The 25,510-nt window shown below is 40.1% G+C and overlaps 1 protein-coding gene across 5 annotated transcripts in view; it reads left to right on the top strand.

Moving 5' to 3' along the window:
• PITPNM3 (PITPNM family member 3) overlaps nucleotides 1-25,510 on the top strand; it is a 103,442-nt gene that overhangs the window by 53,824 nt on the left and 24,108 nt on the right. For 4 of the 5 annotated variants that reach the window (XM_074922505.1, XM_074922504.1, XM_074922506.1 and 1 more), the window contains exons 4-10: nucleotides 1,807-1,883; nucleotides 3,930-4,165; nucleotides 10,394-10,583; nucleotides 13,190-13,309; nucleotides 16,409-16,590; nucleotides 18,340-18,509; nucleotides 23,731-23,901. In XM_074922505.1, coding sequence (XP_074778606.1) covers nucleotides 1,807-1,883; nucleotides 3,930-4,165; nucleotides 10,394-10,583; nucleotides 13,190-13,309; nucleotides 16,409-16,590; nucleotides 18,340-18,509; nucleotides 23,731-23,901 — 1,146 coding nt within the window. The remainder of the gene's footprint in view (nucleotides 1-1,806; nucleotides 1,884-3,929; nucleotides 4,166-10,393; nucleotides 10,584-13,189; nucleotides 13,310-16,408; nucleotides 16,591-18,339; nucleotides 18,510-23,730; nucleotides 23,902-25,510) is intronic. The other variant, XM_074922508.1, reaches the window with a different exon arrangement.

Genomic DNA, 25,510 nt, shown 5'->3' with positions numbered 1-25,510 from the left:
CTCTAATATTACAAGTTGATACCGTGCTTTTTTCTTTCTTTTTCTCCGCTGAAGTGAAAAAGCAGTTTTGAAAGAAGCCCAGTTTTATGACAGTGGGCTATTGTCATAACAACTAACAATAGTATAGAAATTGTGATTAAAACAATGCTTAGAATCATAGTGTCCAGCTATCTGTGACATTTTTGTGTGTGCAAAGCAAGGAACTATGCTGCAACCTGGCATGTGGTGCATTAGGGAAAAAGCAAACCACCCTCTCTGCTGTCTAAAAGTGTATCTTTAGAGCAAGATTTTTAAAGGAACAGCACCCAAGTAATCCAAGGAAGTATTTTGTCTGGTGCATTGCACTGTATAGATAACAGCAGAGATTTGTGAGCATGTGATAAGTCCTGGGTTTCCTCTTTCAGTATTCTCTTGAAGGTAAATACTTGTGGTTCACTATAAGGTCGTGCCTCATGGCCCTGAATAATCCTTTTTCATGTCACAAAACTAGTGTTTCTGGGGTACTGGTTCTGTTATGAGCTTAGGTGTTAAAAACCTGACACTTCTTGGTATGATGACCTTCAGAAAAAAGCGAGTCGTCTGGGCAGGCTTTTGGAAACATTGCTTAATTAGAAGCAGCTTTAAATTGCAGAGACTTGCAGAAAGCAATTGCATTTGGTGGGAGTTCAGTGTTTATGGGTGTGTGTTGTTGCACTTGGGTTTGTTTTCTGGTGTTTCGGTTTTTGTTGTATTGTTTTGTTTTATACAAGTATTAAATGCTTAATCCTTTAAATCCTTGCCTGCCAGAAATGCAAGAATAATTACTTTGCTTTTAAATATGTTGAAACAGCCACAGATAAATTTCCAGTGGCTATAAGGAATGATAGTGGTAGAATCTGCTGCAGAATTAGCTCTCAATCCTAATGCAGAAGAGTAGAGTGTTTGAAATGTGTTTTGGACTAAATTCAGTGCTTTTAGAATAACCTGGCCAGACCCGGCTTAACTGGTGTTCTTGGTGAGGTGACAATTACAGTCTGCTCTCCTAGGGTCTGGCAGACTGCCTGTAAACATATGTCAAATGGAGTGGAACCATAAAGAGGGTGTGAACTCAGAATGCCAAAAAGAAAAAGTAAACTGCGTCATCTATAGCATTTTGTGATGCATTTTTCCTCTGACATGCTGAAAGAAACAGAAGAAAATGTGTTTAAATCCAGAAAGCTGTTAGTGAACCACTTTGGTATTATTATTTAGTACAATCCTCTCTCATTAACTCCTAAAACTTGTGTCTGTCATGGAGGGAGGAAGGTCTCCCAGTTTTTCTCAGAACGGCCAACCCTTGTGAGGTGAGTAGAATTTTAAGACTGCAACACCACAGCCAGCTGAAGTTTTAAATTACAGATTTTTGATGTTGACATTCAGAGGGGTTTCAAAGCCGCCTCCTACCCCGTGAGAGGAAGGAGAAGGTGTTACAGAGATAGGAGGATTCACATCTTGTCTGGAATTTCATCACTGTCTGTAGAAGGGAAGAGCACATTCCCTTGGTGCTGCTGCTGGAGAAGGGCACAGGTGACCAACAGCAGCTGTACTGGTACCACACACCTTTGTATAAGGTCCTGAATCCTGTTCTAAATGTTTCTGTTAACAGGAGAGACTCTGTAATATGTAGGGTTGCAAGGAACCTTGTCTATTGTTCTATTTGTCCGCAAGATTTCCTGTGAACAGATCTTTCAGTCTTGAAAGTAGAGATGTGCCTTACCTCCACATATGTCTATAAAAGATGAGGTAGCCAAATATTTATATGATCAGTTATGTCTCTTTTCCTTCCAGGTGAGTTATATAGAGCATCTTTAAGAAAACAAAGGGTCCCAGCACAAGGCAGTCTTGAAATACACGAGGACAGCGAGGTGAGATTTCCCAAAACAAGCTGTGCTGATTTCCAAGGAGCAGACATGTGGAAAGGCTCTCGTATTATGGAATTATAAACCCATTTGGTGGCTTAGTGTGTCTTTCCCTTGTTCAGAAGGGGCACTGAAAACTATCACAAGCTTTTTAGGCATTGCATAATTAACTGGTGGAAATATGACCCAGTTCTCTGAAGAGAAATTGTTATTTCTACTTAATGCTTCAGTGGAAATACAGGTTTCGTGAAGCAGATTCAGCAGCAGTCATGAAATTGATAGTAGCAGAATTGCTTTTTTTTTTTTTAGAAACAGCAAAGAATCTAGACATGTTGTGTTCCTTCCAGTTAACCGATTAAGGTCCTCTGTCCACACACAAGATGGGCAACAGAAATGTCTACTTTTCTGTTTTTGAAGAATTCCAATCCTACAGCCCCCTGAAAACGATGACAGTCTTTGACTTCGGATGTCCTTGTGCTTAGCTCGAGCCCCTTGTCTCAGTCATGGCTGAACTGCTGAGATGCAAATTAACTGCATTCCCTTGGAGTCCTCCCTTGAAGGATGCCAGTTAAATCCAGCTGACAGACTTTTTGCAACAATGACTTTAACAGTGTTGACCCACTTGAGTTTTTCCCTCTGCTTGGAAGCTTTCAGTTCCACCAACCCATCAGCACTGCCACTTATTTATAAACTGGCATTGGCTGCAGAAGGAGCTACTCTTAGCTTTTAAAGGCAATTAAATTTCTCTTCTGAATAACTGGAATGGGACCATACGAAGAGTGAAATAGTAAATTAGAGCAAGGAAAAGTGAAACCTTAAAAATTCTAGTAAAATCCAGTACTTAAGCAGATACAAGGCAGATCAGCAAAACTGGACACTAAAAATTATGGGCTGAACAGAGATGTAGTGGCTTTATGGAACAACTTATAATTCTCTCATTTTCAACCATTTCTCTGTCACCATTATACAGGTGCTGAAGTTACCAATTTCTTTCTTATCCATGTCAACAACATTTCCACCCCTACCCCTCACTAAACTGCAGCCTGAAATGTATGTGTGTGTGTTCTCTTGTTAGCTTTTCTGACTAATGTTATTCTTAAACTCAGAGCAATTATTCTCATTTTGTATTTACTGTTGGAGACTGTAGATTTCGTTACAGAATTTAAGAACAAAGTGTCCAGAACTGCCTGATTCTCAGTATATCACCCTATCTAGCAATTAACAACCCTCAGACAAATACAAGACATGTTACCATTATTTTTATTGTGTGTTCATATTTGGTCAGGAGGTAGAAGTCTCCAGGTATCATGGGATCCAAAGTGGATAAGAAAATGGCAGTAAAGATCTCCTAATATTTTAATGCATTACTGAGTTCTTCTTTGAGTGCACATAACTCTCAAGGGGTAAAGAAGAAAAACAAGTGGAGTTGTGAGACACTCAGAATGTTTTTCCAGTCTCAAGTAGATAACATCTTGTTTATTCTGCAGAGCACACTGATTATTGTCTGTTTATGCACATATTCACATGTTTGTAAATGTATTTGTGAGGTTTATGGATATCAGCAATGATACATTTTTTACTCTTTCAGTAGATGTCTGGGTAAGTTATCCCCATTTTTAATTTTAATATGGAGTTGCTAGTCTCAAAAGGCTGGGGTAACTATATCATCTGCTTTTGCTGGATGTTTTCACTGGCAGAGAAATTTGTCTTTTTAGAACCTGTGATAATTTGAGTTAGAACCTTTCCAGTAAATGCAGCAGCCTTGTTCATGATACTTTGACAGATGTTTGCTTCGTCTGTCTGTGGATGTTGGAGCTCTTCTTCAGTCTCAAGATATTTAAAATAGCATTTGATGTACACGAAGCTGTTTATATTCTTTGATCTGAAACCTGCACACACACACACCCCCCCCTGCCTCACGAGGGCAAATATCACAGAAGGATCACAGTCGGGGTGGGAGGTTAAAAATCACTGCTAACTGCTTGTAAGTGTTGATACCAGCACTGTCAGTAAAAATGCTTCCTCCCTTCTTATTCCCTTTTTTTCTCACAGGAAGGAGTTCAACAGCAGAACTGCAAAACTCATGTGCTAATTTTGATCCTACATGGGGGGAACATCTTGGACACTAGCGGTGGGGACCACAGCAGCAAGCTAGCAGACATCAACACCTTCAGTTCTGTGTTTGAGAAGGTGACACGAGCCCATTTCCCTGCTGCTTTGGGACACATCTTAATCAGACTTGTTCCCTGCCCAGCAATCTGTTCAGCAGCTTTCTCTCTTGTTTCTAAGTAAGTTGATTTGAATTTTCTAATATTTGGCTTTGCAGTGTGGTTTTGAATGGCTTTCTGTGACCTGTCTTTCTCATAATGAAATGTTGCAGATCCTTCTTAATCTTTTGATTACTGCAAGATGTGAAACAATCTTTCATCCTTTTCTAAGTGGATATATTTGTTTAAAAAGAAAAAAAAAAGCAAACCCAAAACAAAACCCAAAACCCCCAAACCTGTTGTCCAAATGCATCCAAGAGAAAAAAAAAATAATCCAGAAGAAATCTGGACAGAAGAAGAAAACTGGTAACTGTTAACTTCTCTTTGCCCCCTCTCCCCCTGCCTAATGTGACCCCAAAATATCAGTAATCAACTTCTATCTTACTTTAAAATTGAAATAACTAGATCTGCATCCAAATATGCCAGCTGACGTTTGTCTATCTTATTTATCTGTTCATTATTTGGACACTGTAGGGACAGGATGTTACGCAAACCCTCCTGATAGTTTTAATGCTTCCTCTTAGAAACAAAAATGGCATATTGCTAACACTGGTTTAGGAATAAAGTGGAGACTGTGAAGCGTTGCTGAGAAACTTGGACCGATTTAAGTAAATTCTGCTTTGCCCTGGAAAATTGAGAACAGAAAGAAATATCTAAAACGAGCAATTTAACACGTCTTCTTGGTGAGAGAGAATTTACATATGAACACAGTTTTTACATTTTAAGATGACAAAACTTCATCGAGTCCAACTGTAAACCTAACAGTGCCAAGTTCACCACTAAATCATGTCCCTAAGTGCCACATCTACACGTCTCTTAAATACCTCCGGGAATGGTGACTCCACCACTTCTGCACTCAAAGCAAGAATATAACTGGGACCTGATAACTGTGCGTCAGCAGTGGTACGTTTTGAAGCTCCTGTGTGCATGCTCATATGAAGGGTATTGTCACCTTGCAAAGCTATTGCTGCTGTTTAACAACTGTTGTGTGTACGGCACTAACAATTAGAGATATGCACTCTTTTCAACAGTGGTGTGAGATGTGAAAAATGACGTGTAGCAGCTCCTTCAGGAGAGGAAATAGGACTCTAGTTATAGTGTCCACTTGGGGATCAGGAGATACAGATACTGTTGTTGGGTCTGTAATGAATTTCCTGGTTGACTGTAAATGAGAAAATCAGTCTGTCAGTGCCTCACTTCTCAAATTTATTGAACAGAAAAAAGGCTAAAATGATTTTAAGGAGGAATTTTTCTGTCATTAACCGAAGATCTAACATAAGACCTGAGAAAGAAACAGGGAGATTTCTGCTGTCTAGGCTGTGCCTCTAGCCTAGGGTATATCAGAAAAGCCTAGCGGATGTAGGAGTCAACAGGGCACTGTGGTTAAGGCCTGTTCCCTGCAAGCTGGAAAGGAAACAGCTGTGCCGAGACTTTACTCTGACAACTGGTACCTTGTTAAGCATGAGAGGAGGTGGTTCATGAGGGAAGGAGAGTGATCTGGGTGAGTGTTTGTCACATTATCATCACTGAGGAGCAAAGACTGATTTTAGCCTGGATGATCAAGACGTTACACTTTGATTCCAAGCCTGTTAAATGGCCAGGCAGCCTTGTAAGGTTCATGCAGAGATGAGGACTATAGCAGCAATAGTGTAACCAACTTAATTTTACTTTTTTTCCTCTACTGAAACAACTTTTCCATGCAGCATTATTTGCACACTGAGTGGAAGTTTTAGCAGGTGGTGAGCAAACTTTCCACTGAGTGCTGTGTGACTGGCTTCCACATCATCGTGACGATAATCTATGATATTCCATCAGTTCTGGTAGCGCAGTTCTGATTGTGCTCTAGTTCTGCTACCCCGAGCAGTAGTCTAGAAGGTAGTTGCACAGACACAGAGTTTTCAGTAAGGGAAAGGATTAAAATCTTAAAATCTTTTTGATGTTGTTATTTATTCCCATGGCTCTAGTGAAATTAATTTAGAAATAACAAATGGAATTTTCCATTGGATGTGTCCTCTTCACTAGATGCTCTTCCTCACCCACTTTTTCAGTCTTGCAATTCTCTCGTTAGATGAGAGAACCTTTTCAGGTAACATTTCTTTCCTTAATGGTATTTTCCTTGATATAAAGATTTCAAATGGTGTGAGAGAGAAAGGAGAAAGAAACACATGCTCTTGGGCCTGCTTCAACTTTACACTTGACAAGTGTAAACCAGGAATAACTAGTGAACTCTGCAGTGGTGGGGAGGAGAGAATCAGATTCACTTGGTTTCTTCTTTTCTAAGCAAAGAAGAGCTTTTCCTAAGTGACGGTCACTTTTATAGTCTTTTTTGTTGCAATATATTGCCCAAGGTTACATTTGAACCTCATGTAGAGCAGAAAACCCTACAGAAGACTTGAGGAGGTCTACAACCATGTTTTGGACCATAAGATGCAGGAATGGTGATGCCTGCTGTCTAGATGACAGAGTTAGAGAGGACAGATGGGGAATATATTAAAGTTCTGAAATACTAGGTGGACATAAAGCTGTGACAAACATATAGGAAGAAGAGGTGGCAGGGTGCAGACCAGACTGGTGGAAGGTGTGCCTGGCAGTTTGCATCAGGAGAATACACTGAAACAACCAGGAGGGTAGAAGTGTGTGTATGTCCAAGTCGCTGCCCTGTAAAGGGAGAGGACTGGTAGTAGAAGAGGAGGTGAAGCATCGAAGAGTGTTTGGCAGATCACCCTTGCCTGTTTCAGCTGTTGATTAGCACGGGGCTTGGTGGTGTCTCTCAGGCATCCCATAATGCGGGGCCTGATCTCAGCTATCTGGAAGAAGAGCTGCTCAAGTGGAAGGCAGAGTGTATGATGGCAGCCCAAATGAACAGGGCTCCTGCTTGCTTTCCCTGGTTTTTGATTCCCTCTTGCTGCAGCACAGGGTATTCAACCAGACTGGAAATAGCCAAGCTGGGTGTGTGAATGTCCTGTGGAATCATTCCCAGCGCTGACAGAAGATTGGTATTGCTGTGGTATGTTCTTGCATGGAGCTGCTTGTGATGTACCCATTTGGGACTGACAAAAGGAGAAATGATTCCCTGTACTCACATTTCTGCAGCTTCATACCAGCAGCTTTCACAGCCAGAACTCCAGGATGCAGTTGTGGAACATAAACTTGTGGTAAACATTCCATTTGGCAAACTGTAGGGGAGGAAGTGTGTTTTTAATTACTGTGATGTTTCATCGAGGGTGAGCCAGATGACTGACTAAGCAGCAGCAGCACAAGATTTGTGCTTGGTTTGAGTGTATCCTCCCTTTCCTGAATGCGCATGCATAGTGTGTGCCGAGGGTACAACCCTCTGTTTACCTTGGCGTGGGTTTTGAATCATGCTGTGTCTGTGTACTGAGTGCCTGGGTTCAGAGGGGTTCCACTGGGACTTTTCATCTGAATGCACCTATGCAGTTCTCCTCCCTGCCTGGCGAAAAGGAAAAGGATCTTTCAGGGCAATATCACTCCGTCTAGTAAATGTTTCAGATTGTTTAATCTGGTCTGCTCCCATCTACTCCCATCACTTTCAGTTTCCTGTATCTCTCATCTAGATCAGAAAGACAGTGTTTATGCAGCCTGTGTCAATTTATAATGCATGGCTCATCTCCTGCTGCTGAGGACAAGGGTTAAAACTAAGGCACATTCTTGTTCCAGCTAGATGACTTGAGAGCCACCTCTTCCCTTCTCAGGGAGAAAAATATCCCAGCGTGGATCAACTGTTACGCTTTTTATAGCACATGATTTGATGAGCACACACTGGTTCACACCCCAGACTAGAGTGTCTAAATTACAGTATTAGCCAAACTGGAGAACAGCAACTGCAAATCTGGGGGATTAGGGGACGGAGAGAGAAGGAAAAAAAAGGCCAAACCAGAAGTTACATTTAGGAAGCAAACACTTAAGTAGGAAAGTACACATTATGAGTAATCAAATGAGATTGAAGTGTTTTATTGGATAAGTGTTGAAGTGCTCTGTACCTTGCATGCTCCTTGTACAGTGGTGGGTCCTGCGGTGTAAGCTCTCAGTGCTGCATTTTCCTCATCAATCTTTTAAATTACTTTTATAATTTAATTAGAAAATGTATGGAGAAGTTCAGTCGTTATGATGTATTTTCTATTCCTTGTTTTGATTTTATCCTGAAAGTGGAGTAAGTAAAAGCACAGTCTGGCATTCAGAAACAGCAATGGCACGTCCCTAGGAGTGTCACTGTGGAGTGCAGACAGCCAAACCATACCTGTCAAAAAACTGTTGTGTGACAGTTACCCAAACAAGTGTTACCGTATGGGTGATTTCCCCCTCTTCTTTCTCCTCTCACCTCTGCCATGGTCAGGGATTGCTGGCCTGAGGAAGTTTTGAGGAGGGACCAGTATTTTGTCTTGATCTGCATCTAGCCAGATGCTTTCTGCATTCAGAACAAGTTTTTATTCCCTTGTGCGGGGAAGCCTTTGTGCAAGTGTGATGTTTCCAAGCTGAAGCTCTGGAATGACCGGCTCTGTCCTGCTGATGTATCCGGATAACAAGACTCGTGCTCCTCTCAGCTCCAGTGCTGATATTTTACCTGTTTGTCTCAGCTTCAGCACTAATACTTAGCACTTGTGATACACAACTTCATCTCATCCATACACTCTGTCAGTGGTCTAGATCTTTCTTCCCTTTGTGTTTTGTCTACAGTAACAACAGAGGTCTCTGTGGCTTCAACCTTTATAATAAAATAAATTGGAATTAAACCCAAACCCTCATTTCTAACCCAGTCTAGTTAATAATTGCTCAATTTCAGTTTGATCTATATTCCTTTAGCTATAAAAAAAAAAAAAAGCTGTTTATTTTTATGTTGACTCTATTTTGTGTAGTTCTCTTGTGAATATTGTTTACATTTTACTTCTATTATGAAAACATATGCCGGTATTTTTTTTTTCGATTTCAAACATTCACTTGATAATCTTTTTCCTCCTGTGTTTCTGCCTTTCTGAGGTGTTACCTGCCAATTGTTATAGTAAATGAGGCCTTTTAATGTCAGTTTTTAAGGTTTGGTTTTCATTTTTGAGAATTTAGTATGCATAGCTGTATGTATGCTGTGCATTTGGATGATCAGATCAGCTGGAAAAATGGAGCTGTGTTAATTGCTAAATTGACATAGCTTGGCAGACCAGCTGAGCTCCAGGACATAGAAACTGTTACACTACTTTGGATGAAAAATACCAAATGTTTGGAGCGTTTCAGCAAGAGAAGTGTGGAAATTCCCGTGAGGCTCAGGACATGAACACAGACCAGCTTCCATACTTCAGCATCGCATCTGTTTTTCTTCCATTACCCTGGTAATAGTCTCAAGGATGCAGGTTTTAGCAAAGACAGACTAATTCCATCTTGGACAGCTTGCTTTTTAATATTGTGACAGCCCACCAAGTTCCTAAAGAAAGTGGATGCAGAATAGTGTTGAAGTTGCCTGCCTGCAGCTTTGGATGAACTGAATTATCTGAAATACATTTGACTTTCCTTTAATCTCTAAAGGACAGTCAACTACCTGTAAGAGAACACACTAACATGCCTTGCATCTTTGCCTCTCTCTGAATTGTTTTCCCCACTCACCAATAAAAATCAGTCAAGACACGATTGGCAGATTTACTGAGAAACTTCCAGGGTGCACATCCAAGCTAAAATAAAACTGACATCCTTGTGCTTTCAGTCAAGTCACCTCCTTTTTGCAGAATGTTACTATGCAAACGTTTACATGTGATCTCAGAATGTGTGCAGCCTTGTTCCATATTTTTGAAAGGATGGGACACTGGGAAAAATGTTTTTGGATACTTTTGAACAATAATTCACTCAAAACCACACAAAAATCTGTCACACTTGTGTTCTAGAAAGCAGTATTCCGTTGGGATGATTGGGTCCCATTCTTTGATGCAGTAAGTGATTATATGGGAAAAAAACACCCTGAAACAGAATAATCTCTTTTCTGTTCTAAATTATGTCTAATTGTATGTGGAAAAATTGCACGTAGTATGTTTAACTACAGAAATGCTTTCTAGCATGATCTCACACACATAAAGCAGTAACTCCTTGATTTTTTTAAGCAGCTGAATTCTGTGAGAAAAGGATCCTCCCTGTATTCTCTTATTGTGAACTGCAGCAGCCCAACCCATTTCTATTAATAAGTACCTGTTTATTCTCTAATGCTGTGTGCTGCCTCTTGCATTTCTCTGATGACAGCATGTCCTTCTCTAGCCTAAATCCCTACAGCTACGACGAGAACTGTCTCAGCAGCAGCGAAGACCATATCCCACTGGCTGCCTTGCCCTTGCTGGCTGTTTCATCCCCTCAGTACCAGGATGCCATTGCCATGGTGATCAGTAGAGCCAATCAAGTTTACAATGAATTTCTCAAATCTACAGATGGGGCTGGTTTTAATGGACAGGTAAGACTGATTTCCATCAAAGTAAAATTCCTTTGGAGCAAGGCTATTTCTTTTTAAGCCATTGTGTTGAGGATTTTGAGTTATGAGTGTGGGAGAGTGCTGCAAATATGATGAGTGAATGTAAGCATGGGGTTACCTGTGCAAAATGTCTTCTCAGTGCCCAGCATGAGAAACTGCACAGGATTCCAGAAGTGCATATCTAACCTGAACTTACTCGGTTGGTAAGAGCTGAGACCATAAGGAATCCAACATTTAACTATTGCTATTTCTTTTTTGCCCACATTACAGTAGTAATAAAACAATTGACAGTAAAAAAACTTAGAAAACAAATACTCAGTTGCCAGCACTGTGCAGGTTTCCTGTGTAATTGGGAGAGCCATGTAATTTTTCTGGTGTGATCCGCTCCTCAGTGAAGTCACCTGCAGACTTCTTCCAGCTGATGTGTCACAGTTCCTCTTCCTGCTTCTTCATCTTTAGACTACAAAACCCAGTACTTTACAGCTTCACATAGAATAAATATGATACTGCTACACTGTGTGAGTTACTGAAAATATTTTGTGATGGGGTCCTCTACATAGCCAGAAACATGCACCCCCTTAAAGTCCAGTGACCTCCAGACTTCAGAAAAAGAAAAAAAATTACATTTAGTATAGAGTACAGTGTAATCTTTGAAGGAAAGCATGTGTTTTATTACAGAAACAACTCTTTTCCATAACAGTAATAACATTATGCTGTGGCATATCAGTATTTTTAGACTAAACTTTGGATTGAAGCCAGTTTCAATATCCATAGTAAACTGTTATTTCTTGAAACATAAAACCAACCCAGCTGCAGTGACAGGACATTATGAAGGGTGAGATTCTGTAATGAAGAATTATACCAGTTACAGAAATTATTGTGAAAACAGTTCTCTCAATAGAAATTGAGTGTTACAGGTTTTTTTCTTTGACAAAGCTGCAAAGAAGTCTCCTTGGTGTGTTTTACAAACCTTATATATTAATATTTCATGTGAAAAAGTCTGCATGACCTCTGTATGCGCCACAGAATTTTCACCATCAACAATTACCAGTACTGTTTAAGTGGAAGTGACTTCTCTGTGCTGTCTACAGTGCTTTGCTTTGGTGCTGTGACAGAAATCTCAACTACGTCTGACTAAGCCCTGTACTTCTAAAATACATAACCGTATAACTGACCCCCACTCTGTGTGTATCTTTCATATTTCATTCTTTTCTGTCCATTTATATTGCAAATTCGTTAGATCAGAGATTGCCTTTTTGGTTTTATGCAGCATCTGGAACAAGTTAATTCCATTACCTTCATGCCAGTAATAACGAGGATTAGAAATGGAATGGTAAATTGAAGGAGATACTATTAATCCCCCACAAAACATGATGTTAATTTTGTTAAGGTTAACTGTATCCTATAATTTTCAGTTCTTTGTGGGCTTCATTGTGTGGTGTAGGAATTTAAAAAACAGAGACTACATCAGCATGTTGTTCAGTTTTATACAACTTTAGAATCAGAATTGTCTTAGGCTAGATGTTACCTTAATGTATTTTTTTTGGTTGTTTGTTTCTATCCCAAGAAATGTACTCAATTAAGAGAGTGTGGTATGTGGAAATGCCCTAAGAGAAGTTTGAGGTTTTTCCCTACCTGCATCTTGAAGCACTTGCTTTTCCTAGCACGCTTCACTGAAGAAATTGTGCACAACATCTGGTTATCCAAAGCTTGTAGTTTGGTGGTGTAGCCAAGCTGAATTAAGGCTAGAAGCAAGTTAAGGTTTGTAGGGAGAGGTAATGTCTTCTGTTAAACTGACTGGAGTTGAGAACAGCAGACTAGACGTGTGCTGCAGTTTGAGAAGTGGAGAGAAAGGGTTGCTGGAACCTGTGGAACCATGGGGATTGTTATCAGGGAGAAAGATAATACAGTGATTACTCATCCTCAGACACAGGCAGGGGGACAGGGAGAAAGAACCATCTCTTACGGGATGGAGAGATGTTCAGTGGAATTAGCTTGTGAGGTAGATTCTAGTATTCCATAAAATTACTCCCAACTATTGAATTCCCAATTTTAGTACTTTATACTTTAATTCCCAGGTCTGCACTTTGAAGGTAGCTTGTACGTTAATATAAAATGTGAAGTAAGAGTGAATCTCTCTGCTTAATACCTCATTTAAAAGTTCTGTCCCTTTGCCGTGACAGGAGAGTACCTATCTGTTTTTAATCTGTTTAGATCCTCTTCCCTGTATGACTGAAGGAAATGTTCAGTGGCTTGAAATCTTTGAGAGACTGGTTGTCCAGCGATCTGGACTTTTCAAGCTGGAATCTGGCTGTAAATGACTGGAAGAATTCTAATCCGTTTGGCAGAACTCCCAGCTGGTCAAAATAGTCTCTGGGACAGATATTCTTGTCATGGGGTGTATCTTTGGAGGTAAAAGGATGTGGCAGAAAGTGACTACACATTTTCAGCTGCAGTAGGAATCGAGGTGTAAAAAACAGGAACAAGGGTATGGAGTAAGACAACAACTCCTCTGCAGCGCTGTGGTGCTTTTTCTTTATTTTAAAATACTTGCTACATCTCCTAAAACCATATTTTTATTTTCTCAGGTGTGTCTCATTGGTGACTGCATTGGAGGAATTTTGGGCTTTGATGCCATCTGCTCTAATTCTAATACAGCTGATGAGAGTCGGAACAGCAGCAGGAGAGGAAGCACCAGCAGCATCCAGGTGAAGAGAAAAAATCCACACAGCTGAAACCCTATACATTTATTCCCTGGAGGAAATCAGCTCCATGTAAACCCAAGAAAATTTAAGGATTTGATAAATTGCCATAATAGCACAGGGTTTTGCTCGTATATCAACAAATTGCTGTCTGAAAATTAAGTCTGCAGCTTCAGTTTTATGATATACAGAAATCACTAATGAAGGCTTTATCTGAAAGCTTTAAGGTAGGGTTACCAAGTGCCCTTTATTGTATCCCTAACTGTAGATGCAGACATGTCCCCCCTCGGTAATTTCTGGTAGGTTCCTGGTTTTGCCAAAATGTTTTATCTTTCTTTTTATATTTTTTTTAAATTTATTCACATAAGGTCTGGAATTCCTTATGCTACTGCCTGGGGGTAGTCTAGCATTAAGATGTGTTCATGAGTAAGTTGTAGTGACTTGTGAAAGAATGCCTTCTTCCTGGTAAGGAAGGCAAGACATCCGAGGATCTGTGAGTGGACCACTGAGCATAAGTGTCCGAGTGCTACATTTGGAGAGAAGGGAGGATTAATTCTAACTGTGATCCAGAAAAGATTTTATGATAGTAAAAGCACAGTTTTTTGAAGTAATGCTAGCACATAAGCTTCATTATTTTGTTCAACACCTAAGAAAGAAAATTGAAGTTCAAACTCATCTTATGTACCTCAGACTCAAGTGGATATGGGGAGGGGCTGTGGTGTATTGGAGTTGACACGGAGTGATGTGCCCACACTCCATTCTTTGGTGATTTTTGTGACCCTGGCCAAATCGTTTAATCTCGTGACTCTTTAGTTACCTCTCTCCTCAAAAGTGGGCTGAGTAATTCCAGCCTGCCTGGTTCAGTTGAGAGCGGTGTGTGATGGGAGTACATCTGAGCAAAGAGACAACCTCTAAATGTTTCCAGGAAGGAGAATCACTCACCATTAATAACATTGCTCTGAATTCTCAGCAGCCAGCCTTTGACAGTACCAACACTGAGGATAATGCTTTGCGAGTGGAGAAATTGGTCCTCCTGGATCCTGGTCCTACAGTAGGTTGATTGTGCAAGGGCTGCTGGTGAATCTGAGAGTGGGATTTTAACAAAGAGCCTTAAAATGTCACCAGGGTTTTGGTGAAACTCTGAGCCTTGACAGCACTGATACAGTTTCCAGAAGTCACTGATGGTATGATGTTTAAGAGCTTGACCTACGGCCCATTTAAATCAATGGATTTGTCAGGGAATTTCTTGAGCTTTGGTTCAATCTCTAAAAATTCCCTTTCAGCTATGTGTATGTGGATTCATCTCCAGTTTGTGTGCCACCTTGAATATTCTTAGGCACTAATAAATTTATTCTTAGTAAAAACACCAAATTGGAGTTTTAGGCACTGTTTGCAGAATATTTGAGGCATGCAAGTTACAATTAAAATTCAGATCTATTGCATTTTCATAGCACAGGTGTTTGGGAACAAGCTAGAGATTAGAATGCATCATGAAGGCCAAGAGGTATATAAATACCTTTGCTGAATCAGTTTGAGATAATCATGAAATGCGAGAAAGTAAAGAAATGTTTCTTCACTTACGTTCTTGAGAATTCACCTAAGTTACTTTGTGAGAAACTCTGTCAGGAATACTTTGGTTATAGGAATTTTGGCTTTGAAAGGTCCCTGGTCTTCTGGAGGATAGAGTTGCTAAAAAGGACTGATAACAGAGGTTCAGTGTAAGGTTGTCAGCTGTGGAGCAAATCAAGCTACATGGAGTCAGGGTCAGGCTGAAAAAAAGAGTTGCCAATTACATAAAAATAATATAAGTAGGGCCTGTAGGTGGTCCTGACTTGAACACCACAGAAGTGCCATTTTAGGTGGAGGCTTTATTTTGGTTTTACGTCGCTTTAGCACACAAAATAGTGGGGGCAGTCAGCTGCCAACACATAGCAGGAGCCCTCACCTCCTACCTGGCCCTGTGGAATAGTTCTCTGCACTCGTTAACGGTAACAGCGACAAGAAGTGAGGCTTTTAACGCTGTAGATATGTATTTATGCTAAGTAAGGTCCTAAATCTTAGACAACTTCCATATAAAAGTTGGCATGATGTGAATTTTGCTGCGTTACTATGAAATGCAGAAAGAGATTCCTATATGCATTTTTCATTGTACCATCACAGGAATAATTGTGAACATGCTGGTCCTAAATTAGTCTTCTGCAAATGCTAGTGGTATCATATCTTCCCATGAATTCTAGTACTGCGTTGTAAGATTTAGTAGAATATGGATCAAGACCAACAATTACACAATTAGAAGAGGTTTAACTGTATCTGTTCTCCCACTGTGCCTTGTTGATGTTCGTATCTTTGAAGTTTTGTAAAAACAGATGTCGGGCATTGTCTTATTTTGTTGATCTGAATAGAAGGAGTTTTACATAGAATTGGATTACACAGTAGGTAAAGAACGAGATCTTGCATGCCTCATGCACCCGGATTTCACCCATGAATGGAGGAATTCAGTCCAATGGCATTTGTTTTGGAAAGAGCGTTTGCACTGGCTGCTGAAATGGATGCAGGAATAAAAGTCTGGCGGTAATAGGGATATGTCAGGGAGGATGCTGATGCAAGCTGCAGAAGTGCTGGAGGAAATGAACAATGAATAAATTTATTTCCTATTTTAAGGGGTACCTTAAAGATATGGTACCACTGGTCTCCTCTTGCATCCCGCAGAAGTTCCCCTTCTTAAAAATATCAGGTCCTGCATCCATGGAACAGGATGAGCAAGACCATTAATGTTGTAATGGGCATTTTGTACCCGCAGGTAAGACCCCTTCTGATTACCTTATGATATTTATACTTCTCTAAGAATGATGAAGTCATGAGGGATAAAGCTTTTGTGTTACTCCTCCCCCCCCCCCCCCCCCCCCCCCCCTTCCTGATTCTCCTTCCAGCTTTTAGGCTTCATCTCTTAATCTCTTCCCTTCTACTGCAGAGAGAAAGTCTAACCCCTTCCACCCTTTCTTGGATAAAGTGAGGTCAAATGTATTAATGCAGCCATTTCATATCAGCTCTGTTGTATTTTGGTCACTGTCTAAATGTTCCTTTTGCTCTGTTCATTCTCTGAAGGATAATCCCCTCTTAGCAGAGGACTCCAGTCTGGGTGGCAGCAAACGCCTGAGCAAAAGCGATATTGACATCTCGGGAATCATGGAGGATGAGAAGCCAATGCAGCCGTTGCCTAGGAAACAGAGTGACTCATCCACCTATGACTGTGATACTATAACCCAACATCATGCTTTCCTGTCTAGGTAACTAGTGTTCAGTGACTGAGTAAAAGAAATGGGCTTGCCACTGAATGGAGCTTGTCAGCACCAGAGCAACAGAATCATTTTTACTGTTTGTGGTGGAGCTTTGCTTAAAGTCCCTGTATACCCCTCAAAGAAAACCACAGATACAGTGATTCTAGTATGAACTTACTCATGTGTGGAGAATTTTTTATTTAATGTTTATAATCTTTATTCAGTTGTGAGAGTTTTGAATATGCAAAACTGAACATGAGTAGTTCCATTTTTACAGTGCAACCCACATAAATGAAGACGGATGAATGCTTTGTAATTCTGAATTTCTGTTACGTCTTTCTTTCTAAATATCCTCCTGACTTCACTTACAGGCTTTCTGTTATTCTGTAAAGAGTGAGGTAATTGCTTTAGGTGCTTCCATTGGTCCATGAACTATTCAGATCAGATTGAAAACAAAAAAACCCAAACCTGCATAAACATTTGGCTTAAATGAGGAGGAGGTTGGGGGAGCAGAGTTAACCTAACTAGCTTTCCTGAATCCTAAGAAACCTTTAAAACACAGATTTATGGAAACATGAGCATTCCCTTTGTCTCATTGTTTCTGCCTGTTCTAAGCTATTTAGTTTTTTACTTATCTGAATGCTGTGTGCTTTTTTTTCTTCTATCTATCATCTTATTTCCTTTATTTCATTGAGAGTGATGCAGAGGGAGAAGTTTTATTGTGAGCTGAAGTTTCAGTACTGGTACAGTTGAGCATAGTACGGACTTACTACTGTGCTTTACTTCAAGTCTGGCAGTTTTGTTAGTAGCAGTTTAATTTTATTTTCTTGCTTTGAATGTACTTTGCTTTTGTTGGCTATTCCTCAGTTTTCAAACTACTGGGTTGATCAGTGTGTTATAAAGTGTCTTCCCTCTGAGGCAGGATGGTTGTTTTTTGCTTATCTATGACTGAAATCATAAGACTTTTTTGGTCAGTCACTTTTAGGTTCTTTCATAGAAGAAATACGTTATGTTTAAAGCGCAGTCTTGGCTTGCATAAAGCACTTCAAACTTGGGGGATAATAATTAAAAGATAAAGGTAACAGCTTTCTTCCAAGCATTTTTCCATTTCCCATGTAGCTGTGATTTTTAAACTGAAAGCTTTACATGCAGCTGGACTTAAACAAGCAGATAGAACAGTGTTCTTTCATTGACATTTTGAACTCCTCTAACTTTAGGCTGTTGCTCAGTTATTGAGGAATAGTTGGACAAACACAGGCTAAAGATGACAGAAAAAATTCCTTGGTAAGGTAAAGAGGGGGAAAAAACCCACAAATCAAACCAAACTGTGTCATCCTCTCACCCACCCAGTACATAGGAGAGAGATTCCAAGCCTTTGGTTTCCTCTCTGAGACACTTAGATAAGTTTTTAAGAATTTTTTGCCCATGAGCTCATTTACTGTAGTTTAGAGGTGCTGTGTCAGTGTGAGTAATGAGGTTACAAAGATCTTCAATCTTCATAGTCCTTGTGTAACTTACCTGTAAGTACTCTGTAGAATAACTGTAGAAAACTTACATTTTGAAGGTAGTAAATTTACTGAAGACACGCTGGAAATTGTAAGTGGCTGCTATACTGCAATATCTATCTACAGTTTAAGGCATGTTGCCTGGATCTAAATACAGATGCTAGAGCTTTCTAAGCAGCCTGTTTTGGGAATGGATTTTTTTCTCTGGATGCCCTCTTCATTATTGTTGAATCAGTGCATTTTCTTTGCTCAGCATCCACTCAAGTGTGTTGAAAGATGGTGCAGACTTTCCTCCTGTGAGTTCCAGTCTCTCAGAAGTAAACTTGGGCCGATTTGAATTCGAGGTGTCTGATTTCTTCCTCTTTGGATCGCCACTTGGTTTGGTGCTGGCCATGAGGAGTACTGTTCTGCCTGGCCTGGATGGTAAGCTCTTTCTGGGGTTGGAATACAGGCTGCTTAATGGTCTTTGTAAACAAAGAGACTCATATAAAAAGAGGTGAACAAAGGAGCCTAGTTAAAGACTGGGGAGTGAGACAAGTTTCTTCCTCTGAGAGATGGGAGTGTTGGCGTAGGGACATACTGAGGTGATGAGGGTTGTTCTGGGGGTCTCACTGCTCTCCTGTTTACAGTACTGTGTCTTGTTCTGCTGTCAGTCATGTACTCCGTGTCATATAACATGAAGCTTACACCTCACCAAGGATCAGTCCTTGAAAAAGATAACAAAAATAACATCTGTGCTTGGTTCAGCATTGCATCTTCTTCATGTCTGGCTTCGTGGGTAAACTGAGCCCCTGGGTGTGTTGGCTGTGGGCCATTTTTTCCTCTCTGGTAACAGAGCCAAGGGATCAAACACATACAGGATTTTTTTGTTTTATTTCTGAATACATCTGGATTTTTCAGTTTTTCAGTTAAAGTAAGAGCTTGCATTATAGAATTTAGTGCGTGTTCTGCCTCTTTTCATTGTAAGAGGTTTGAATCGCGTGGCATCTTCACAGAAAATGATACCTTCATTTATCAGGTGAGGGAGAAAAATCAGTTGCAATAGCGAGAAGAGACAACAATTTGGGACTCCCAATTTTTTATTTCTCAATTTGTAGACCTTTGAGTAATGTCATTTGAGATTTCAAAGTCACATTTGATTGTGAGAATAAAGTGGAATGTAGTATAAATTGAAAGTCATTTTACCTGCCATAATTAAAAAAAAATTACCAAACCCATGTCTTTCAGAGCCTTTAGAAATCTGGTAGGATTCTTTTAGCAAGTTTCATGGACTTACCAGAGAGCATAACTGAACTCCCATTTTGCATTTCATTCCTCATATTTGCAGTACTCAGTTTTCTTCGAATAAAAAACCAAAACCAGAGCTCAGCTGAAGAGAATGGGAATTCATATATGTATTTTCCCACAAACTAAAGCTTTTTGCATATGTGAAAGAGCTGTCAGAGGAGCAAACAAGATTACATAGGTGGAGGCTGGCTTGGAAAACTGCACTACAATTTGGTTTCCTGTGCAGCACTTCTCTCTGAAGAGGGTGGGAGTTTTGCTGTGAGGTTTGTGGCAGGGAGTTTTTTTAGGACTTCACGTGGAAAAATCTATCAGTATGAGTTTGTGTGCATGGATTCAAATTTTTCGAGCTAGAATTAATTTTTTCAGAAAATGTTGTGGTTTCCATTTAACGAATCAGAATGGACACGTTTACTCTGGAATCACATATGAAATAGAGCATGCCTCTGTTTCATTAGATACTTTTTTAGAGTCTTTGAGGACAAATGCTGATGAGCAGATGCCAGATACTGTGCAGTAGTTAGAAAATCCTGGCAGTGTTTGGTAGGAGGGTACCTCAGTGTCAGAGAGGACACACCTTCTGTACAGCCAGCAGTGGCTGTTGGCCGCTGAGTGTGTGCAGTGAGCCCTCCCACCAGTCAGTCCTGATGAGCACAGATGGGATTCACATTTCACTTCAAGGGAGTGTACACATGTATTGAAAACGTATGGAAATTTAATGGAATTGTGGCTTTTTGCAAGAGAGATTGCTCTGGAGTGATGCAGTTTTTGTGCGTAATTCTCTGTGCAATCTGAAAGTCTTTCCTTGAATGCTGTGCTGCATGTGAAAGCATTTGTATGTTCAAAAGTGCAACAATTACATTTAAAAGCCATTGCTGGCCATGAAAAATTGCCTTTTAGAAATAACATTGGATTCACAGAGGCGAGAGCTGCCTTCCTGACACCTAATATTGTGCCCTGGGACAGGGGATGCTCTTCAAGTTGATCTTAACTTTTCACTGTCTGAAATCCAGGCAAAGCATGAACAAGGTAAAAATGAGTCTACTGGGATTTGTCTGAGGTGGTAATTTTAGAAACAAAGTGACTTCCCGTATTTTGACTACGTTTTATATAAGTCCATAATGCTGTTTTGAACTTGAAACTCGTCTGTGTTACTGGGGAGGGCTGTAAGGCAAGAGAAGAAAAAGAGACAGCTCTTTGACTGGTAAGAAGGAAATTTCTGAAGGTTACCACGACTCTGATTACTGTATGTGCTTGCCATTTATCGATGGGAATGTATCAGTAAAGAGAAAACACGATGTCTTTAAGTTCTGATAGCTTTCTTTGTTAAGATGTCTGGGATGTGGCTTACGGACAGTGAAACTGATAAGATTGAGGCAAGATATCATGTGGAATAGCCACAGTTTTCCACCTGCTACAGGAGTCTAAAGCAAGCTCTTCTGCAAAGCAAGTGTTCCTGTTACCAGCTGAAAGAAGTTAATGTACCATACAATTACATTTTTACCTTTAGATACTAAAAGCAAAGAGCAAACACAACTGCTGAGTCCCTCTATAATATTTTGGTGGCAGCTGTGTGCGCAGGTCAATGTTCCCTTCTCATATTTAAATTTATAGTGGGTGAATGAGATAACTGTAAAGAATTGGGATTAGGTAGAGATGGATAGCAAATTTCAACACTTAAATACTTTACTGGACTGGACTGTATGTTTCTAAACTCTCTAGTGAATTGTCCTTCTTTCCCCAGCCTCAGCTCTGGTACCCTCCAGATGCTTTGACAGGAGATGTCACATTGATCACTAGTATTTTAAACTATTTTCTTCAAATTAGCTCTCACTTCCATCCTCCCTCTGGTATCCTGCAGGGAGCATGCTTTGAGAGCAGTTCAACTGACCGGCATTTCAAACACATTCCAAGGTGAGCCTACATGAAGCATAGTCTTTAGAAGTACATATGATAAGAGAATCCCATTTAAAAATGATAATTATGGCATAGTTGAGAGGAAAACAGAAAAATTGAAACCTATATCGTGAAGACACTTGGAAGTTAGTTGAGAAGAGTCAGGTGCCCTTTTTACTGAAATGGCAGGTAGAAAGCTACCTGGAAATGTGAGAAATTAAATTCAGGATGCTTTTATTTAGTTGTTTCATTGAGTCGGTTTTTAAAATAACAGGGAAGAAAATGATATCCAGAGGTTTGCCTGTTCTCTCTGCAGAACAGATGCATTTTGTTGTGCTTTACTCCTGAATATTTATTTATCTTTACACCAATAAGATTGTGGCTAAAACCAAATCTTCATTCCAATTTTTTTATTTTCTTGCTAAATGCCTTTTAGTTATCTTCTGTCGAATATTCTCTTGGTCCCTTAGTGCTTCCTTGAGAGTTCTTCTGGTTACCCTCTAAGCAGTCTGTTTCGTGGTCCTCCCACTGTCTAGTGTTAGTTCTTATTTTCTAAAGTACTGATCATTTGTGTGTCTCTGCCAGACTCTTTCAGTCTCTTGTGCTGATTATCCTTGGAAGAGGCTTGCTACCCTACGAAAATGTCTCTGGTTTTTAGAATTCTGAATATATCTTGATCATTCCGTTACATCCACAGAGTGGCACTGTTCGACCGTAGGATGGTGTGGTCGTAGGGCGTTTTCCACTGGCTCTCAGTGGGAATTAATGCTGCTAAATGCCACAGTAGTAGGAAGTAATCTCATTTGGAACATGATGTGCTCTATTTCTTTGCCAAGTTGGAAGAGGGGTATGAAAACTGCTGGTAACTCAGAGGACGTGCTTTCTTGTTGCCGCTAAGTATCATCGTTTGCCCTCTGCTGACAACTTTCATAACCCTGCCGTTCGTGTTCCTAGCTTTCTTGGCCTCTGTCTGCCTTCTGTGCATACACACACGCAGAAGGTAGACAGATACAGAAAAAGTCCCTGTACAAGAAGTAGTCGCATGTGCAATTAGGCAACTGATTTAATGACATTAAGCACTTCCTTTATGTTTGTGTATGATGGTTAATATTAAGCATGATGAGAAAGACAGAATAAACCAATATACCACCCACTAGGGAAGGAAGCTCTAGTTTAGTAGGATAATACCCAGTTTACTGCTCTATTTTATAAGCACTAGATCCCTAAATAAATATGTCAAAGTTAGAGGCTTGCCAATATATTGTTTTAATTATAATGCAGTACAGTGCTTTACCTCACAGAATGTATTTCACACTACTTGAGCTCTGCAAGAGAATTATACTTTCCTTGCAAAGAATTAATTCCTGCTGTGCTTAAATGCTCTCACACTTGTGACCTGTTTCCATTTTTTTCTGGCAAATACTAAGAACAAAATACATCTTGAAGAAAGACATCAAAAGTAGTCTTGGATCTTTGCAGTCTTGCCGGTGTTTCCCTTCTGCCTCTCTTGTGACATAATTAACTGGAATACATGGGAGAATTTACTCAGTTTTCATAGCACAATAAACTGATGGGTGCATTTTGTACCCTACTTGGAGAATATATTGAGATAGTGGTTTCCTGAGAACTGTGGAAAGGTACTTCACAGAAGAATCTCACAGGCCACAGTTTTTACATACAGCTGGCTTAATGTTGGGAAAGGGACAAAGGTGGCATGAGGCTCCTATTTATTTGATAGTAGGAAAGAGAAAAGATTCTACGGTGTCCTCAACAAGCAGTCTTACTATCTCCCACTTTCTTTTCATCTACTACCAGGTGTGCTGAGTGATGCACAGAGCCATCCTTTCTAGAAAAATCAACATACAACAGACATCAAAAATAGGTGCTGGTTATCCTGCAGCTGGGAACCTGGTAATTGCCACTGATAACAGTCTTAAAATGTTTTACAAAGAGAGCTTGGGGGAAATATAAATCCACAAAGCTTCACTTAATGCCCCCAAAGACATCCACATTGTTCACTTTGTGCGACAAAAATCCTGCAGAATTAAAGAGATGTTGCACCATCATTTTACTGGTAAATATTTGAAGTGCTGAGCATCACAGCTATAATGCTCAGTAGTATATTTACAAGATTTTTAAACTTCTCTTCCTTCCTTCCTTCCTTCCTTCCTTCCTTCCTTCCTTCCTTCCTTCCTTCCTTCCATCCTTCCATCCTTCTTTCTTTCTATTTCTCTGGCTGGTCTTCATGTCCGCTACATGCCTGCAGCTCAGATTGTGAAGTCTCTGTAAACTCCTTTGCAGTGAAGTGTTCTTTGGGTATGAAATAGCAAGCAATTTAGTTATTCTTGTAGCCAGAGGTGTGTGAGTCTGGAGTTTGCAGAAGACCATATTAATCTTCTTTCTGTATAGACTCCTTGAAAATTGTAAAGGGGCAATACTGAACTCTGTCTCATTCTCATCCAAGTATGCCAGGTCCGCCCAGCCTGCAGCCAAGTGTACAGTTTCTTTCACTCTGCTGACCCCTCTGCCTGCAGACTTGAACCGCTGCTGGAGAAAAGATTCCATCTCCTGCCTCCCTTCAGTGTCCCACGGTACCAGAGATACCCAGTCGGGGATGGAAGATCTCACCAGTTAGGTACAGTGCCTGTTTTCACAGCTCTCCTTACCTGTTGTTCTCTTAACTGTTCTCTCCTTACACAGCTCAAGAGGATTTGAAATACCAATGTGCTAATGTGCGAAAGTCATTTGGGACAGAACGCCACAGATGTATTTAGCAAGTGTGGAACTGGAGAAGAGGCAGAGAAGAAACGATTCTTGCATGAGAGCTTTGTGATACTAGTTGTGTTTGAGGGGTTGGAAGGTGACACCACTGCTTTAGTTGAAGTGTTGCTTGAAAACTTCCATGTCTTTGACTGTCATTTTAAACAATTTTTTTTTTACAATTAGTTGACCTTTGCCTAGCTCTTCAGATATTGTTTCTCTTTGTCACTTGTGGTTGGTTTATTGAGGATATCTCCTAGGACAAGTCAGAGCACTGAACTAATTGTCTTTTGATTGCTCTCTTCCTAGGTAGGCTACTAAACAGTAGTTATGTTCGGTAATAAATGTTTGAATCCAGGAAAAAACAGAAATAGATGGATTTGTGGGGAGGAAAGAGGAAGATGTGGATGAGTAAGGTACTAGTAGAAGGAATTGTCCAGTTTTGACTTTACAGAAAATGAGATAAAATCATACAAGTACAAAGTATCTTGACTTGTCACATTATGCAAAAAAGGCATTGTTCACTGTGTGTCTGTACGTGCGTGCACATCAGAATTACTATTTTTGCTACAGATTCAGACATGAATTAAAGCCTCAACAGGGTGTTTCAAAAGGCTTTTAGGATTCAGAGTTTAAGGTTGGAGGCTAATATAGTAAACCAGCAATGTTTTCTGTTTGTTGGCACTAGGAGAATTGTATCATTGGGAACCTATTCTGTGCAGTAGGATGCACACAACGCCTTTGCTTTATCTGCTCAAATATGGTGCACCCTGGGTACAAATCAGTTTGATTAAATCAATGTTTGAAAAACAACAGTTGATCTTGAGTTGCAGAAGGTTGGTTTCTAGGTGTTGGCTTCGCTGAAATGTGAAGATCTGTCTGTTCCTCAGGAATTCACTTAAGGAATAGCTAAGATGAGGGGAATATGTGTTCTCACCCCTGTGCCCGAGTTTTCAATGGAAATGTATACCCCGCTTTGCATTCTGACTTGCAAGAGTTACAAAGCCTGACTGTGCACTTGGAAATCCTGCTGGTTAGTTAGGCACAAATTCTGTCACTGAGATAGATCTAAGGCTATCTTGGAAAGCTGAACCCTCCTTTAAATAACTGTCATAAGAAGAATGGTTCCCTTAGTCTGCTCTTCACATTGGAAACCTTGTGCTGGTACATTTTACCATCTTTGTTGTGTTAAAGTAAACCCTTCACATACAGGTATTCTTGAAGCAGAGGCTTTATAAGTGATTTGGGAATGACAGGTGTTCTTTTTGGGTTCATCTAAGGCACCAGGGTCAGAAGATTCCCCTACAGAGCATGTAAATCTGGAAACCCTGTGTGTTGGATGTTTTATAAAAATTCCTGAGTACAGATGATCAGCAAATGTTCCATTGTACAATTTTGTATTGAAACCTCCGTGCAGAACTAAATCATTGCTGTGCTCTACTTGTAGGCTGTATTATGTTTCACTGAATGTGAAATCTTCCCAT

The sequence above is a fragment of the Athene noctua genome, chromosome 19, assembly GCF_965140245.1.
Source record: "Athene noctua chromosome 19, bAthNoc1.hap1.1, whole genome shotgun sequence".
In the NCBI taxonomy this organism is placed as follows: Eukaryota; Metazoa; Chordata; class Aves; order Strigiformes; family Strigidae; genus Athene; species Athene noctua.
Note: the sequence above shows the minus strand (reverse complement) of the source record. Positions and strands in the feature narration are given on the sequence as shown.